The 15850-nt window shown below is 37.4% G+C and overlaps 1 protein-coding gene across 1 annotated transcript; it reads left to right on the top strand.

Moving 5' to 3' along the window:
* Positions 1–3913: 3913 nt before the first annotated feature.
* Positions 3914–5675, top strand: LOC142528959 (pentatricopeptide repeat-containing protein At1g31920-like). Its single transcript, XM_075634264.1, has 2 exons — positions 3914–4571; positions 4742–5675. Exons 1-2 carry the CDS (start codon positions 4021–4023, stop codon positions 5583–5585), a joined length of 1395 nt encoding a protein of 464 aa, XP_075490379.1. The 5' UTR covers positions 3914–4020; the 3' UTR covers positions 5586–5675.
* Positions 5676–15850: the final 10175 nt, after the last annotated feature.

The following is a 15850-nucleotide window of genomic DNA, read 5'->3' as shown; positions in this document are numbered from 1 at the left end:
TTGGTTCAAAAAAATTAATAAAAAAATAATATGTTATAATTAAGTACAAAATTTATAAAATTCTATAAAAAAAAGTCCACAAAAGTCTATAAAAATTTTGCAAAAAAATCTACATAAATCCACATAAATCTGTTTATAAATCTGTGAGATTCTGTAAAAGTCAATAAAAATCTATCAAATCCATGAAAGTCTATCATTTGAAGAAGTCATTAAAAGTCATCAAAACTCTGAATTGAATACACGCCACTAAGTGTCGGGGCCTCATGTCTCTCGGGCTTTAAAATAGAGTGTTGGGGCCTCAAATCTCCCCGATTTAAGTATAAGATGTCGGGGCCTCATGTCTCCCGGGCTTTAAAATAGAGTGCCGGTGCCTCATATCTCTCGGACTTAAGTATAAGATGTCGGGGCCTCATGTCTCCCGGGTTTTAAAATAGAGTGCCGGTGCCTCATATCTCTCGGACTTAAGTATAAGATGCTAGGGCCTCATGTCTCCCTGTCTTAAAAATAGAGTGTCGGGGCCTTATATCTCCGGGACTTAAGATAAGGTGCCGGGACCTCATGTCTCCCGGGCTTTGGAATGGTCGAGGTGCGGAGCCCCGAGCCAGGGTGTAGAGCCCTGGGGTTATTAATAACCAAGGTACGGAGCCTTGGGCCGGGGATCATGTCCCGGGACTTTGGAATGGTCGATGTGCAGAGCCCCGAGCCAGGGTGTAGAGCCCTGAGCTTATTAATAACCAAGGTACGGAGCCTTGTGCCGGAGATCATGTCCCGGGACTTTGGAATGGTCAAGATGCGGAGCCCCGAGCCAGGGTGTAGAGCCATGGGCTTAGTTAATGGTCGAGGTGTGGAGCTCTGAGCCAGGGTACGGATCTCTAGACTTTGAGAATAGCCGGGACCTCTTGTCTCCCGAACTTTAAATATGGTGTCGGGGCCTCATATCTCCCAAACTTTAAAATATTGTCCCGGGGCCTCATATCTCCCGGACTTTTCCTGCTATAATAGTTTTATTAAAAACCAAATCACTAACCTGAAAATACCGAATCCGAATTCATTTTTCAGTAGAGTAAAACTTCTATAGTTCAGCTAAATTAGGTGATTAATATAGCTGTATGCTACTGAGTGTATATCAGATGCTCTTCCACGCCAATCCGGAATAGCTGTCGAACTTCGAGCCCATATGAAAATCCACGGATAAAATCTGAGTGCCGAGCTACTCGGGCTTATTTTTTAATGGAAATCATATCTACGTCTATAGATCTGATTTCCCATAGACGGCACCAATGATGATGTCCGGGTAGATTGGGCGAGCTGGGGTAGGCAATCTACCCGAGCAAAGAAGTGTCATTTCCCTATAAATATTTTGACCTATTGGGATGAGTGTGGCCTGACCTGATGGGATGACCCCGAGTGGTCTGGCCTGATCTGCCCGGATGGTACTGCCTGTCCTGGTATGCCCGGGTGATCTGTCCTGGACTTCCAGGTGCTCCGTTCTGGACTGTCCGGGTGCTCTGTTCTGTCCTGGTCTGCTCAGGTGGTTTGTCCTGGTATGCCCGGGTGCTCTGTCCTGGACTGGTCTGGTCGGGTGCTTCTGGCCTTGTCTGCCCGGGTGGTCTGTCCTGATATGCCCGGGTGCCTTGTCCTGGACTCCCGGGTGGTCTGGTCTGCCTTGGTGGGATGACCTTGGGTCAGAAAATCTATATACACTCAACAAGATAATGTCAGTGGGGTATAGGAAGGGTTTCCAGCGTAGCCACTCCGACGTTCAAGTCAGTACAAGGTTCACCAAGTAAAGAGAGAATTTATTGAATGCAGTAAATTGCAATGTCTGTTAAATGAGCAAACCTGGGTATTTATAGGGGAGAAGATGACCTCGATTATAGTGCATGGACATTGTTCCTGATTAGACAGCTACTCATGCCATGTCCTCTGATAGCTGCACACATGGTTCGCCGAAACGGCCGTGATGCGGCTGGAACGGCCGTTCCGGAACGGGAACGGCTTATGCCGTTCCAAAGTTCCGGGGTGGGTAAGGTGATGGCCTGTATCGGCGTTTCGTATTCCGAAAACGGGGATATAACGGTGGAAAACGGGGATAGAACGGTGGAACGGAACCGGAACGTAATTCGCGACGGTTTTGTTTTGAACAGTCGTTATTAGCGACGATTTTTTGTATGTAGCGACGGTTTTTTTAAACCGTCGCCGATTTAAATCGGCGACAGGTTTAATAAAACCGTCGCTATATTTAGCGACGGTGTTATGAAAAACCGTCGCGAAATTAAAATCGGCGACGGTTAAATAAAAAACTGTCGCTAAATTTCGCGATGGTTTTTCATAACACCGTCGCAAATTCGAATCAGCGACGGATTTAATAATGCACATATCTTTGCTTTCTCATACAAATAATGCAATTGTAGGTCCTAATGCACGTATCTTTACTTTCTCGATGATAACATTTACATGTACATTTCTATTTAAATGTTTGTTTTCATCAACTTATATTTCATTTCTCATTGTTATTATATTATCATATGATATGAGTAATTTAATAAGCTTAACATTAATTTCACTAGGAACATTGGAAAGCAAAGCACATCGGTTGATGTGAGATGGTGAATTTTGAGTCTTCTTCCCGCTGCATCCATCAATGAAAGACTAATAAAGAAGAGACTGCAAGTTAACTATTTCTATTGAGAAATTTTCATTACAAAGTGTGAAAAAAACTAAGTTAATTATAAAATATTTTTATTTTAATTGATGTTAAATAATTTGTAACATCACTTTATATAAGATTTGATACTTATTAATTAGTCCATCACTCTAAATTGATTCAAATTTGTGCGAACTTATATATATCCAATCGAAAATATTTTAAAGTTTTAATTAATTAAATACAAATAATTTTTAATAGTATATTTAATTTTTGATATGGTTGGAAATATTTTAAATATAATGACGATATAAATTGTGTTCAATAAATTGTTAATAAAATTCTAAAAATATTTAAATTTTTTATTTACATCAAAAAATCTATTTAAATGATATTTATTTTAATTTTTATATTTCTAAATATTTTCCAAAATTTTTAATTTTTATATATTTATAATATTTTTTTTAAATACCCGTTCCGTGACCGTTCCGCGAAATTTCATTGTAACTGGAACGGTAGCATCCGTTCCGATCTCCGCGACCGCGACAGCGAACCATGGCTGCACATGCCTTTTCATCTGACAACTGCCCATACTCTGTACTCTGACAACTGTCCATACCCTGTCATCTGTTAGTAGGCATGGCGACTCATACTGTTCGGGTCTTGTCATATGCACTGATTATCATGCTAATGATGCATGGTGACCTATACTGGTTGGGTCACCTGAACCTTGGCGAAAGTACCCTGATCGGACTGGAGTACCCTGATCAGGCCCGATCGGACGAAAGTACCCTGGTCGGCCTGGAGTACCCTGATCACCCTGGTCGGACGAGAGTACCGGACGAGTGTACCATGTCTAAATTTTAGACATGCTCTACTCTTCGCAGCAAATTGAAATTTGATTCGTGTAAGTTCTCTTTCCTCCGAGTCCAAGAATGACCCGAACTCTTTCCAAGATATCAATATTGGTGGACGGTGGTGATGGAAGACTATAATCGTGATGGTGAAGAAGATGGTCGTGGGAAGAAGATAGTCGCTGGAGGAAGAAGACGATTGCTGGAGCGTATAAGAAAATGGTTTCTAGAGACTAATATGGTTTGAGCGAAATTTTCAAGTTTTAAACTTTAATGGTCGTGAGCAAAGGTTTTTAAATTTTTTTTTTTGAAAGTTGAGCAAAGGTTTTTTAATAACTTATTAACAAGTGATATTTTTATAATCTAATAGACGAAGATTATTTTTTTGAAAGTGTTAGAAGGTCAGAGATATATTTCGAAATATATATATTTTTTATTATTACACGATATTGAAAGAAATTGTTAACTCAAATTTTTTATTGAGTTGGATTGGATTTGAAATGAGATGAGTTACCTGGAATGACATATCGCCATATTCAAGCCCTGTTCCAGCAGTCGACAATCTCCATCAAAGCTCTGCAACTTCACTGTTTACTCTTCAAGATCTCCCTCGACCACAATGAATTCTTCTTCTCTCAGCTGATCCTCGCTTCTTCCTCGGTCTACCTCCACCACGCCCGGAAACTATTCGACAATTCACCCATCACACACCCGCCACTCTTTGCATGGAACACGCTAATCAAATCATACTCCAACAACTCATCGACCCCGTTAGAATCACTAAAACTCTTCGTGGAATTGCTTCGATCACATGGAGAACTCAAACCCGACAAATTCACATACCCTTTTGTCATAAAGGCTTGTGGACGGTGCTTGATGATCGCAGCTGGCGGTTCGGTGCATTCGATGGTTTTGAAGGCGGGTCTTGGTTCAGACCAACATGTGAATAATACGCTCTTGACGATGTATGGTCGGTGCGGTGTGATTGGGTATTCGAGGAAAGTGTTCGATGAAATGATTGAGAAAGATGTGGTGTCTTGGAGTTCCATGATTGCTGCTTACGTTGACTGGTATGTAGATTCCTAATCTTTTTCGCAGTACGCTGCATGCGTTTTCTTTTTCTGATTCTTTAAGTTGAATATTTTTGCTTTAAATTTTATTTTTGTAATACTTTAATTGAGTTATTTTTTTGCCATGTTTTGTTTGGTCTTATGTTTTGTTGTTTTTCGAACATTTGCAGTAACCGTACTTGGGATTCTTTGATGGTATTCAAAGATATCATGATGCTAAATGGGAAGCCAAATTCAGTAACTTTGGTTAGTTTGATCACTGCTTGTACCAAACTACTCAATATTAGAGTAGGAAAATCCTTTCATTCTTACATTATCAGGAATGCTACTGAGTTAGATGTCTCCTTGGTGACAGCCCTTTTGAATATGTACTCGAAATATGGGCTCGTAGAGGAAGCCTTCCACATTTTCAACTACGTTGGAAATAAATATGTACAATCTTGGACAGTCATGATTTCATGCCTCGCTGAGTATGGCCATGGTAAAGAAGCTCTATCTTTGTTTACTAGAATGGAAAAAACAGGCTTATTGCCCGATTGCATGTCATTTTCGGCAATACTTTCTGCTTGTAGTCACAACGGCCTGGTCCACGAAGCAAGTGACCTCTTTGAAAAAATGGTAAATGTATATGGTATCTCGCCAACTCTGGAACATTATGGTTGCATGGTAGACTTATTGGGACGTGCTGGAAAGATAGAAGAAGCTTATCGGATGATTATGAGCATGCCTATGGAGCCTAACTCTGTTATATTAAGGAGTTATCTCAGTTCATGCAAGCACCATGGCCATGTTCATTGTGCAGATTCACATCTAATGAAACTTCTGCTTGAAACAGAGCCTGAGATCGGAGCAAATTATGTTCTTGCTGGTTCTGTCTCCTCTTTGCAGGGATATGATAATGGCATCAATAACATAAGAAATGATATGAAGCAAAAAGGTTTGAAGAAAGTTCCTGGTTGCAGTTGGGTGCAGTTGCCTGTTGGGGATCACGCAGGCTTTTGTATCGACATTTAAGGATAATCTTTTAGTTTGTCTTTCAATGGATGAATTTTAATTTATGGAAAGATTTTCGAATGAATAGGTTGAATATTAGATTTGAAATTGAAACAAAAAAAATTAATTGGACAAAACAAATGATTTCAAATATTTCATTATAATTTTGAGTCATGCATAAATCAGATTTAAGATAAAAATTTGAAATCAAATCTTTCAATTCAAATGCAAACTTAGAGATTTTCGCCCCTTCAATCCACTTATGGGAATGATTGAATAAATCGACAGGGCCGTAAAATGGAGATTTTTGAATGTGGAATAGTTCTTGGTGGAACTTATTATGAATATATATACTAGAAAATTTCTCGTGGATGGACGCTTATGACTTATGAGCTATGGCGAATTCGATGTCAGCATGGATGGGCCATTTCTTTAACATAAAAACAATAAATCGTAAAATACAATTATAAAATATCAAAAATTGTCTTTCCTAAAACTTCCATCTACCCTTCTGTTTCCACCTCGGCCTCCTCTCCTCTTTATCTTATCCCCTCTCTCTTCAATATATATATACATTTGAGTCTTCAACAATTATTATCCAACAATTATTCCAATATTTACATATCTGATTTGACCTATGGACGAAAATATAGCTCTGATAACAAAGCACTAGTCAAGCTTTAGTGGGGACCATCTATACCTCTATTTAGTTTTCTATTTTCATCTTTTATATTTTTTCTTCATTAGTCGACTGAGATACAAATACTTTCTAAATTGTTAGTTCTCACATTTTTCTATAATAGTTTGACATCAAAGTCAAAATTACAATTGTCCGGAAAATTTTGAATTATATCATTGAGTTTGTGATTTTTAATTTATCATGCATACAAGTTATTGTAATATTCAATAATAATGAAAGATGATCCAAAAGGCTAAAATGCACCTTAATTCTTAAATTATTGATATTGAAGTAATGTTTCTCCTCACCCAAGACGCAGCGAAAGTTTTAAGTTTTTTGTTCTGACGTTCAAAATGTTCTTGGGCTTCGTATGATTTAAATTCATTCATAAGGTGTTTAGAATATTTACTTTTATGTTCTAAACTCTGGACACTGAACTATTTCATATTTTAAGTGGTAATAGTTATTCTTGTAAATATCTACGAAAAGATCTTTTTTCTTTTGCGATCACCAAATAAGGTCTATGATTAGAGACAAAATTACTAGTATATATCGCACTAAAGATCTAAACGAAATTTTCGTCGAGAGTTGATCATCGAAATTTCAAAATTCGGGCAAACGACGGCGGCGGTGCACAGTGGAAGGAGGGTGGCGGAAAATTTTTCTTCAAAAATTAGGGGTGGAAGGATTTGTGAGGGGGAGAAAGAGAAATTTTGCGGACAAATTTTGTGTAAAACTTATATTATTTCATATAACTTTTAATGAAATATTTATAAACTTTTGAATCAGGATACTGTAATGCCATTATTCAGAATATCTCATATATATATTTTTAACTCTTTAAAATAACACGCATAATTAAATTATTACCAACTTTTTAATACAATATATGCATATATATATGCTTTAAATTAAATAACTTTTTTCTAATTACTCAATTAATTAATCTATTCTAGAATCTTTTGGAATATTTCATGAGAATATTGCATTTAGGAATCACCACTAATAATATTTATTATTTAATTAAAAGATTCGAAACTTAAATAAATAATTGTGAACTCATTAAAATCTCAATCGACGATCAGACAAAACTAATGTATCAAAAGTGCAAATCTCGTTCACATAATTAAAAATGAAATTTCGGAAGACAAAATTTTCTAGTGATCCATTTTTGACAAGGTGTCAGTTTTGTGAACTGCCTCACCAAAATAGATAGTTTCACTCTCCTTACTTAATTAATAATTAAGCTAACTTCCACAATTTTCATTACATGTAATCAACTTATATACTACTTTATAAGAAATCTGTTTGATCTCCACCAAACTAAAGTTGTCAAATTCAATTCCTTGAACTTGACAATCTCAAGGGGAACACATAATCCAATACTTGTATGACCATCAATAATTCAGGAATACAAATGTCTGTGGGTTCACAACTTCATTTGATTCAGAACAACATTTGTTTGTATTCAAGATTACCCTAATTAGCCTAATTCTTTTCATCAACCCCTTTATCAAGAATGTTAGAACTCAAGTCTACATCCATCAGATCATGGTGAGAGGGTCTAGCAGCATCGCCTCATGATCCTCTAGGTATAAATTATAGTGCATGCAAGAACTTTAAGTTATGATTAGCGTACAGTACGGTCCCTTCAACTCATATATTCCTATCGAATCTGCAGCCATCTGTATATCGAGAGTTGCAAATGAATTCGATAACTGAAACATCCACTGATTTAGTACCACCGAGAATTTTTTTTTGAAATAATGGCCGAAACCATAACCACATAAAACCATGGAAAATTCGAAACCTACACTAAATAAAACCCGCTCCAACGATTGAATAAAATAATTGCAGTTACCAGATCTTAAAAGATGCAATAAATCTCAGAGTCTACCATTTAAAAAGAAAAACTCAAACATGATACAAAAAATCTGTCAAATCAAAAATGTATTAAAAATTCATAAGCATTTATAAATGTTGTTTTAACCCATGTCTCAAAAATCATAATGTGCGGAAGAAATGCAAGGTCCTCGGATTATCACGTGCACCCCAGCTCAGCCTACTCAGTTTTCAGCGCCTCCAATCTCTTCATCCACATGATCATCTGCATCAATCACACCTAGTGAGTCTAAAAACTCAACACACCTAAACCGTTATGACAAGTACATATACATATCACGCAACAGTGAAAAGTAAACAAAACAACTATCATGATCTTCAAAAGCATGAATATAAACATAAACATATTCATATCAAATCATGTCATATCGTGTCATCATATACATAATCATTTTCCTTTATTGAATTCAGATCATTAATTGTGACTTTCGTATCAGCTCTAGGTCGATGGATCCATCTACTATAACAGTGGTACCTGGTGGCGGGAACATCATCGACAATCTCACTCGTCAATTGAGCATTCGCTTTACGTGTTCGTGTTCATATTATTCACAACAAACTCACGTCCTTCAAAAAAATGTCATCGTATTCATCACTTGTAAAATTCATGCATATTCATACATTTTCTTAAAACCAACCATGCAACGTATTTTTCAGCATTATCATAAAAATTCATATTCATAATTCGCATAAACATTTTAAATATGCATTTTCAATTATCAGGGGACTGCCAGGACTGCTACCATAACTCGGGTGCAAAATTATCATTTTGCCCATAAAACCCTAGTTTGACTGAACCTTAAAATTTCGACCTGAATCCATCCAAACTTATCAAAACACCTTAAAACGTATTTTTAATCATTTCTTAGACGTAAAATTGAGTCCATGTATTCAATTCTATAATTCATCTAAAACTAGGACCGAAGTCTCGGTTTTAACCCGAATCAAATCGAAACTTAACCACACTGTAACCATAGTTCAAAGACTCCTAACCAAACCTCGTATGACCCAAATTAAACCATCTATAACCTCAGGCATGTTGACATAACCTGCTGGAACACCCAAAATGGTTCATGCTCACTAAAATAGTTAAAACACCTACACTGGACTAGAGCCTAAGCACTGGCTGTGTAGCGCTGTGGCGCTACAAGCGCTGAAGCTCAAGTGCCATGGTGCTAAATGGGTAGCGCTACGATGCCAAACTCTGCGAACAAAAACCAAAATCAACTTCAAAGCAAAACTCCATCCTATGCCCACTCAACCCGGGTGAGACTCGAACCAACCTCTGCTAGTCCATGGCTGACTCTTCCTGACCTGCCCTAGCCATGGCCCTCAGCCCCATGCACGCTAACGCACGTGAACCAACCGAAGACCCCAAAACCAAGCCAAAAAAAAGGAATTCGATCGGCCTCATACCATGACTCATTCTAGGTCTGAAGTCTTCACCTAAACCTACTCTAAACCTCCTATAAATCGTCCCCCAACGCCTAATAACTGACATCCCCCTCAACCAAACAAAAAATCTTGAGCCATATATCAAGAAAAAACAAGTTTTCATATCATACAACGAAAAAAAATGTGAAAGCGACAATAGATCTGCCATGGATCGTGCATAAATATTCAAAAATATATATTATGGTGTGAAATACGAGAAAACAAAGGTATAGGGTGTGCCTTTACGTGTATACACTCGAAAATAAACTCAACGACGCGAGGGACTGACACTGGAGGGACGGGGAAGAACTTGGCTGTATTATTCCTTGCTAAACCGATAGAAAACCTGCCACTGCAAGAGGAGAGTTGGGGCGGCCGAGTGATGGGTGAGGCTAGGGTTTTGGGAGTGAAAATGGTATATCAAATAATAGAATAACGGGCTTAGGTTCAAAGTATTAAAGAGAAAGGAGCTTGGCCCAACATCCTATTAAAATAGGCCCATTAAGCCCATTAACAAGTATGTAAAATATTTCATTTAAATACGTTTTTGAAAATATCACTCGAGCCCTCAAAAAGTCCTCCATTTTGCTAAAAGTCGACTACCGGTTTAAAATATGGTTCGACGTGTAAAAATAACTTAAAAATACTCATTTCCGAAAATTATATAATCAATACACCCTATATTAAATAATTAATCTTTAATAAAGCATTTTTCCTCAGCTGTCCCCGGTCTCCGTTCTACGTTCGAGCATCGAATGATGCTAAAAGCCCTAATAAATGCAATCTAGTAATTCATTAAATAAAAACATATAACGATGTCATAATCATAAAAATCATGTTGTGATCATGTACTTAATGAATTTAGAATAATAAGTTGAACATTTTAATAAACACTAGGTTTGCATGTATTTAGATTATGTCGTTTGAATTTCTGGACTTCACATTAACAATGTGATATATCTTTGAGTAATAACAGTGACATTATATGTGCAACTAGGAAAACACATTTTTCAAGGAACATGTCTTGATATGACCAGAGACTCCTTGCATTATTAACTCATCAGATCACATAGGATATCTCCACCTGTAGACGAGCGGTGAATCCCTGACTGCAATGCATTGGATCCAACGTGTTTCGAATCCAACCTCGCCACCTGATGACCCTCAATGGAGCTGGTAAACAGATCGAAGTATGTGCTAGTATGTAGCCTCTACGTTGTCGTGGGTCATAGGACTAATGTTATAAAACCATAACCGTGAACTATTCCACTCGATAAGTTATAACCACTTGGAAAGTCCGAGAAAAGGTTGTTCACCACATCATCAAATAATCATCCATCAGTATGAATGGATATTTCCATGCCCTTACCGATGAAATCTAGCGTTTGCATCACAGATGCTAGTCTCAAGCGACCTTTATCTTTATTTTAGGCGGCTGAATCGACCAGGAACCTATTTAGAATATATGGTATGCTTCCTAATAAGTTTCACAATCTTATGTTGTGAGACAGACCTCATGGTATCATTGTATATTCAAGTACTTTATCTATGTCGATTGCATGAGTATATATTAAAGTAAATGCCACAATTGTATAAAATCATAAAATATTATTAAAATAAAGGTTGTTTTTACACGAGAGTCAATAAAGCCCAAACCACAAGTTGGCTTGCTAATTTAACAATCTTTCACTTGCCCTATGGTCAACTACCAATAGATTTCAAATTCATTGCTTCACGATGCTTCTCAAACAATTGTCCTAGCAGTGACTTCGTCAGTGGATCAACCACGTTATCTGCAGATGCGACCCTCTATTGATATGTCTCATTTTCTCAAAATCTCTCGGTTTATGTAGAACTTCTTCAGTATATATTTGGATTGCTGATGAGACCTCGGTTCCTTTTCTTGCACAATGACATAGGTGTTGTCGCAATAGACCGAGACTGGATCAACTCCTTGAGGAATTACATCCAACTTTTGAATGAAATTCCTCATCTAAACGACTTCCTTTCCTGTAGCTGATCCATCTATTTATTTGGCCTACATGGTTAAATTTATTGTTGTGTGTTGCTTGGATATAAATCCAGATATTGATTTTCCAAGAGATAACACCACAATTGAACTTGAATATAAATCCAGATATTGATTTTGAATCATCCACCTATGATTGGAAGTTAGAATTAGTATAGTCTTCCAATTTTAATTATCTACTCCCATAAACCATGAACAAATTTTTATTCCTTTTTAAGTATTTAAGAATATCCTGTATGATTTTCCAATGCAGTGGACTGGGATTCGACTGATATATGCTTGTAACATTCAGTGCAAAGGCAATATCATGTCTAGTAGATATCATACCATACATTACACTGCCTATAGCAGACGCATATGTGATGCGGCTCATGGTTTTTATCTCATCGTCTGTCTTAGGACATATAGACTTAAATAGAATCACACCATGAACTTTATCTAAGTCACATTGTGGCACATTGAGAGATATCTTCTCTTGGACTCCACTTTAGAGAATCTACTCAGTATGGTATCACTATGAGTTGATTGAGTGAGTTCTAGCATCTTCTTTGATCTATCCTTGTAGATCTGTATTTCTAATACATAGGATGTTTCACCTATATCTTTCATAGAGAATTACTAGCCAACCATACTTTATTTGACTGCTATATCCCTACATCATTTCCGATAATATTATGTCATAAACATAAAGTACTAGGAATTTCAGTGCACTTCCACTAACCTTCTTGTATACACATGGTTCCTCAAAGTTTTTAACAATATCAAACTCTTTGTTAATGTTGTCTAAGGTTCTATCTTCTTGATACATGTTTGAGTCCATAGACGAGTATCTGAAGTTTGCATACTTTATGATCACGTCCTACTGATGTAAATCCTTCAGGTTGAGACAGATAAATCTCTTTCATAGTGTCTCATTAATGCCACCATTAAGAAATACAGTATTCACATTCATTTGTCATATTTCATAGTCATATAATGCTACTATGGCTAGCAATATCCTAATGTACTTTAACACTGCGACTAGAGAAAAAGGTTTCCTCATAGTCAATACCTTGCCTTTTAGTATAAATTTTTGCGCCAATCTTTCTTTCAAGGTCATCACCCTCCAATCTGCCCCAAGTTCTCTTTTGTAAATCCATTTGCTTCCTATGAAAATTATTCTCTCAGGTGGATCTACTAAGGACCATACTTGGTTCGAATACATGAAGTCCACCTGATACTGCATGGCTTCAAGCCATTTAGATGAACTGATATCAGACAATGCTTCTTTCAAGTTTCTTGAATCACATCCAGGAATGAGCTCATTTTGGCCCTTTTCAAGAAGTAGGCTCATCCTTTTAAGTGGCCTTGAGATCCTTTCAGATATTCGAGGAGCTTGTGTTTTCTCAAACCGCTGTTGGGGAGTGGGTTTTACTATTTCAAGAGTGGGTGTTTGTAACGACCATGGGCTATCTTGACCATGAGCTATCCCGATCTTGGGCTCCCTCGGGGGCATTGTCCATCTTGGGTTCGTACTGAGGCATTTTCTCTCACGGACTTTCCATATGCGCCATTATTTATTGGACAATCCACACCATGTTGGTGGAGTGATACCTCCCCAATTCTTAAACACCTCTTGGCATAAGTACATAGTTCAAAGAAACTTGGTACTAGCTCAATTGGTACCAAGTCTCTTTGAACTATATACTTATGCCATGAGGTCATGAGTTCGAGGCTTGGGGAGGTATCACTCCACCAACCTGGTGTGGAGAGTCCTATGAGTAATGGCGCATGTGGAAAGCTCGTGAGGGAAAAGGCCCCAGTACTAACCCAAGATGGGACAAGGCCCCCGAGGGAGCCCAAGATCGGGATAGCCCATGGTCGTTACAATAAATGACGTCTTTTATTGTAAAGCCCCTCGGGTGAACTTCATCCCAGGCAGGATCCATGGGTGAACTTCGGCCCATGAGACTTACTTATAGGACTCTCCACACCAGGTTGGTGGAGTGGTACCTCCCCAAGTTTCGAACCCGTGACCTCCTCATATAAGTACATAGTTCAAAGAGACTTGGTACCAATTGAACTAGGAACTCAGTCTCTTTGAACTATGTACTTATGCCAGGAGGTCTTGGATTCGAGACTTGGGGAGGTACCACTCCACCAACCTGGTGTGAAAAATCCTATGAGTAAAGTCTCACGGGCCAAAGTTCATCCATGAGTTCATGGGCCGAAGTTATCCATGGATCCCGCCTGGGCCGAAGTTCACCCAGGGGGGGCTTTACAGTGTTTCTTGCATCTCCTCAAGTTCTAACATCCCACATTCTCTATTTAATAGAAAATCCTTCTCCAAGAAGATAACATTCTTTGAAACAAATACATTTGTTTTATTAGTACCATAGAAATAATATCAAATCAAATTTTTTAGATATCCCACAAAGTAGCATAAATTGGCCCTATTATCCAATTTTTCTCCCACTTCCAGGTTCACATAAGCAGGACATCCATATCTTATTAAGAAAGAACATTCGGTAGGCTTTCCCATCCATATCTCATATATAGTTTTATCCACCGCCTTTGTATGGACTTGGTTCAACAACACTTTCTCAGTTTCAAGCGAAAATCCCCAAAGGGATGGTGGCAATTCATTGAATCCCATCATAGATTGAGCCACTTTCATCAATGTTCGATTAAGTCATTCTGGCACACCATTCAACTGGGTATGACATGTGGGGTCCACTGTGAGAAAATCCAATAATCTTTAATGTAGTCTTGAGATTCGGTACTCAGTATTCTACAACTTGATCAGATAGAAGTGTTTTAATACTCTTTCCTAAATGTTTATCTACTTAGCTCTGAATTCTTTGAACTTTTCAAATGCTTAAGATTTGTATTTCATTAAATACACATACCCATATCTCAAGAAATCATCAGTAAAGGTAATGGAGTAGGATAAACCATATTTCGTTGCTAACAATTAGCGAGACACAAACATCTGTGTGGGTCAAATCCAATAGATCATGTGCACGTTCCATTTTTCCTAAGAAAGAGGTTTTGGTCATCTTTTCTTTCAGACAGGACTCACATGTTTCAAGATAGTATATATTTGACATGTCAAACATGCTGTCTCGCACTAGCTTGTGCATCCTCCTTTGAGAAATATATTATAGCCAAGTGTACTTGATTTAGACTATCTTGTTTTCTTTTGTTTATTATTGATATAATGTTTACTTGATCATGTGGAATATCTTTTATTTTTAATTTATAGAGATCGTTTTGTAATTCACCTATTTCAGTTAAACATTCATTATGTTAAATATTGCAAACATCTGTAGCAAATAAACAATAATCCATCTTTATCAAGCATAAAAATGAAAACAATGTTTTTAACCAAGTTAGGAACATATAAAACATTTCTAATGTAACTTAAAGTTATTTTTAAACAATAAGTAAATATCTCATATGGCCTTCACAACAACCTTTGCTCAATTGCTCATTCTTAGGAAGGTTTCACCATCCCTCAGTCTTCTACTTATTGTCATCACCTGCAAATCATTGTATAAGTGAGAACCACATCTAGTATTTAATATCCAATAAGTTGACTTAATTGAGATATTTACTTCAATATAAAACATACCCTTTCTAGAACTCTTCTGCACTTGATATTCCGTGTAGTTGCATTTCCAATGTCCAAATTTATTACAATGAAATAAAAAATCTTCTATCTTATTAAACTTTGTGGGCCCCTTAGAAGTGTTTGAAGCTTGCTTCTTTGTGGGTTTATGTTTCTTGGAATGGGAAGAACGATGCTTTAAAGCTCCCAGCTTGTTCATATTGAAGTTCACCACAAACTAATCAAACGAGGATGATAGTGATAGTAACTAGATATTCATGGACAATTCATTTGGGATGAAAAGATCCAGGTCTACTAACTTCTCGATGAGCTCAATCATCATCATACCATGCTCATGGACCGAGGCTCCTTCTCGTAGGCGTGATGTCATGATTTCTCTTATAGTTGTATGCCATAATGGTTGTTTTTGTTCACCATACAACTCTTGTAGGTGACCGGAAATGTTAGCAGCATTCACATCTTCCTCAAACTGCCTTTGCAACTCATTTGGCATAGAAGCCACCATATAGCTCTTACTTGAAAATCATGGTACCACAATTTCTCAAGCTTTGCCAATTCCTCATCATGGGCATTGGCAGCAGTCGTTTATGGAGGCGCCTTATTGAGCACATATGTTGTTTTTTATAATTTAA

Source organism: Primulina tabacum, chromosome 16 (assembly GCF_025594145.1).
Source record: "Primulina tabacum isolate GXHZ01 chromosome 16, ASM2559414v2, whole genome shotgun sequence".
Lineage (NCBI taxonomy): Eukaryota > Viridiplantae > Streptophyta > Magnoliopsida > Lamiales > Gesneriaceae > Primulina > Primulina tabacum.
This window is presented reverse-complemented; position numbering and strand designations above follow the sequence as displayed.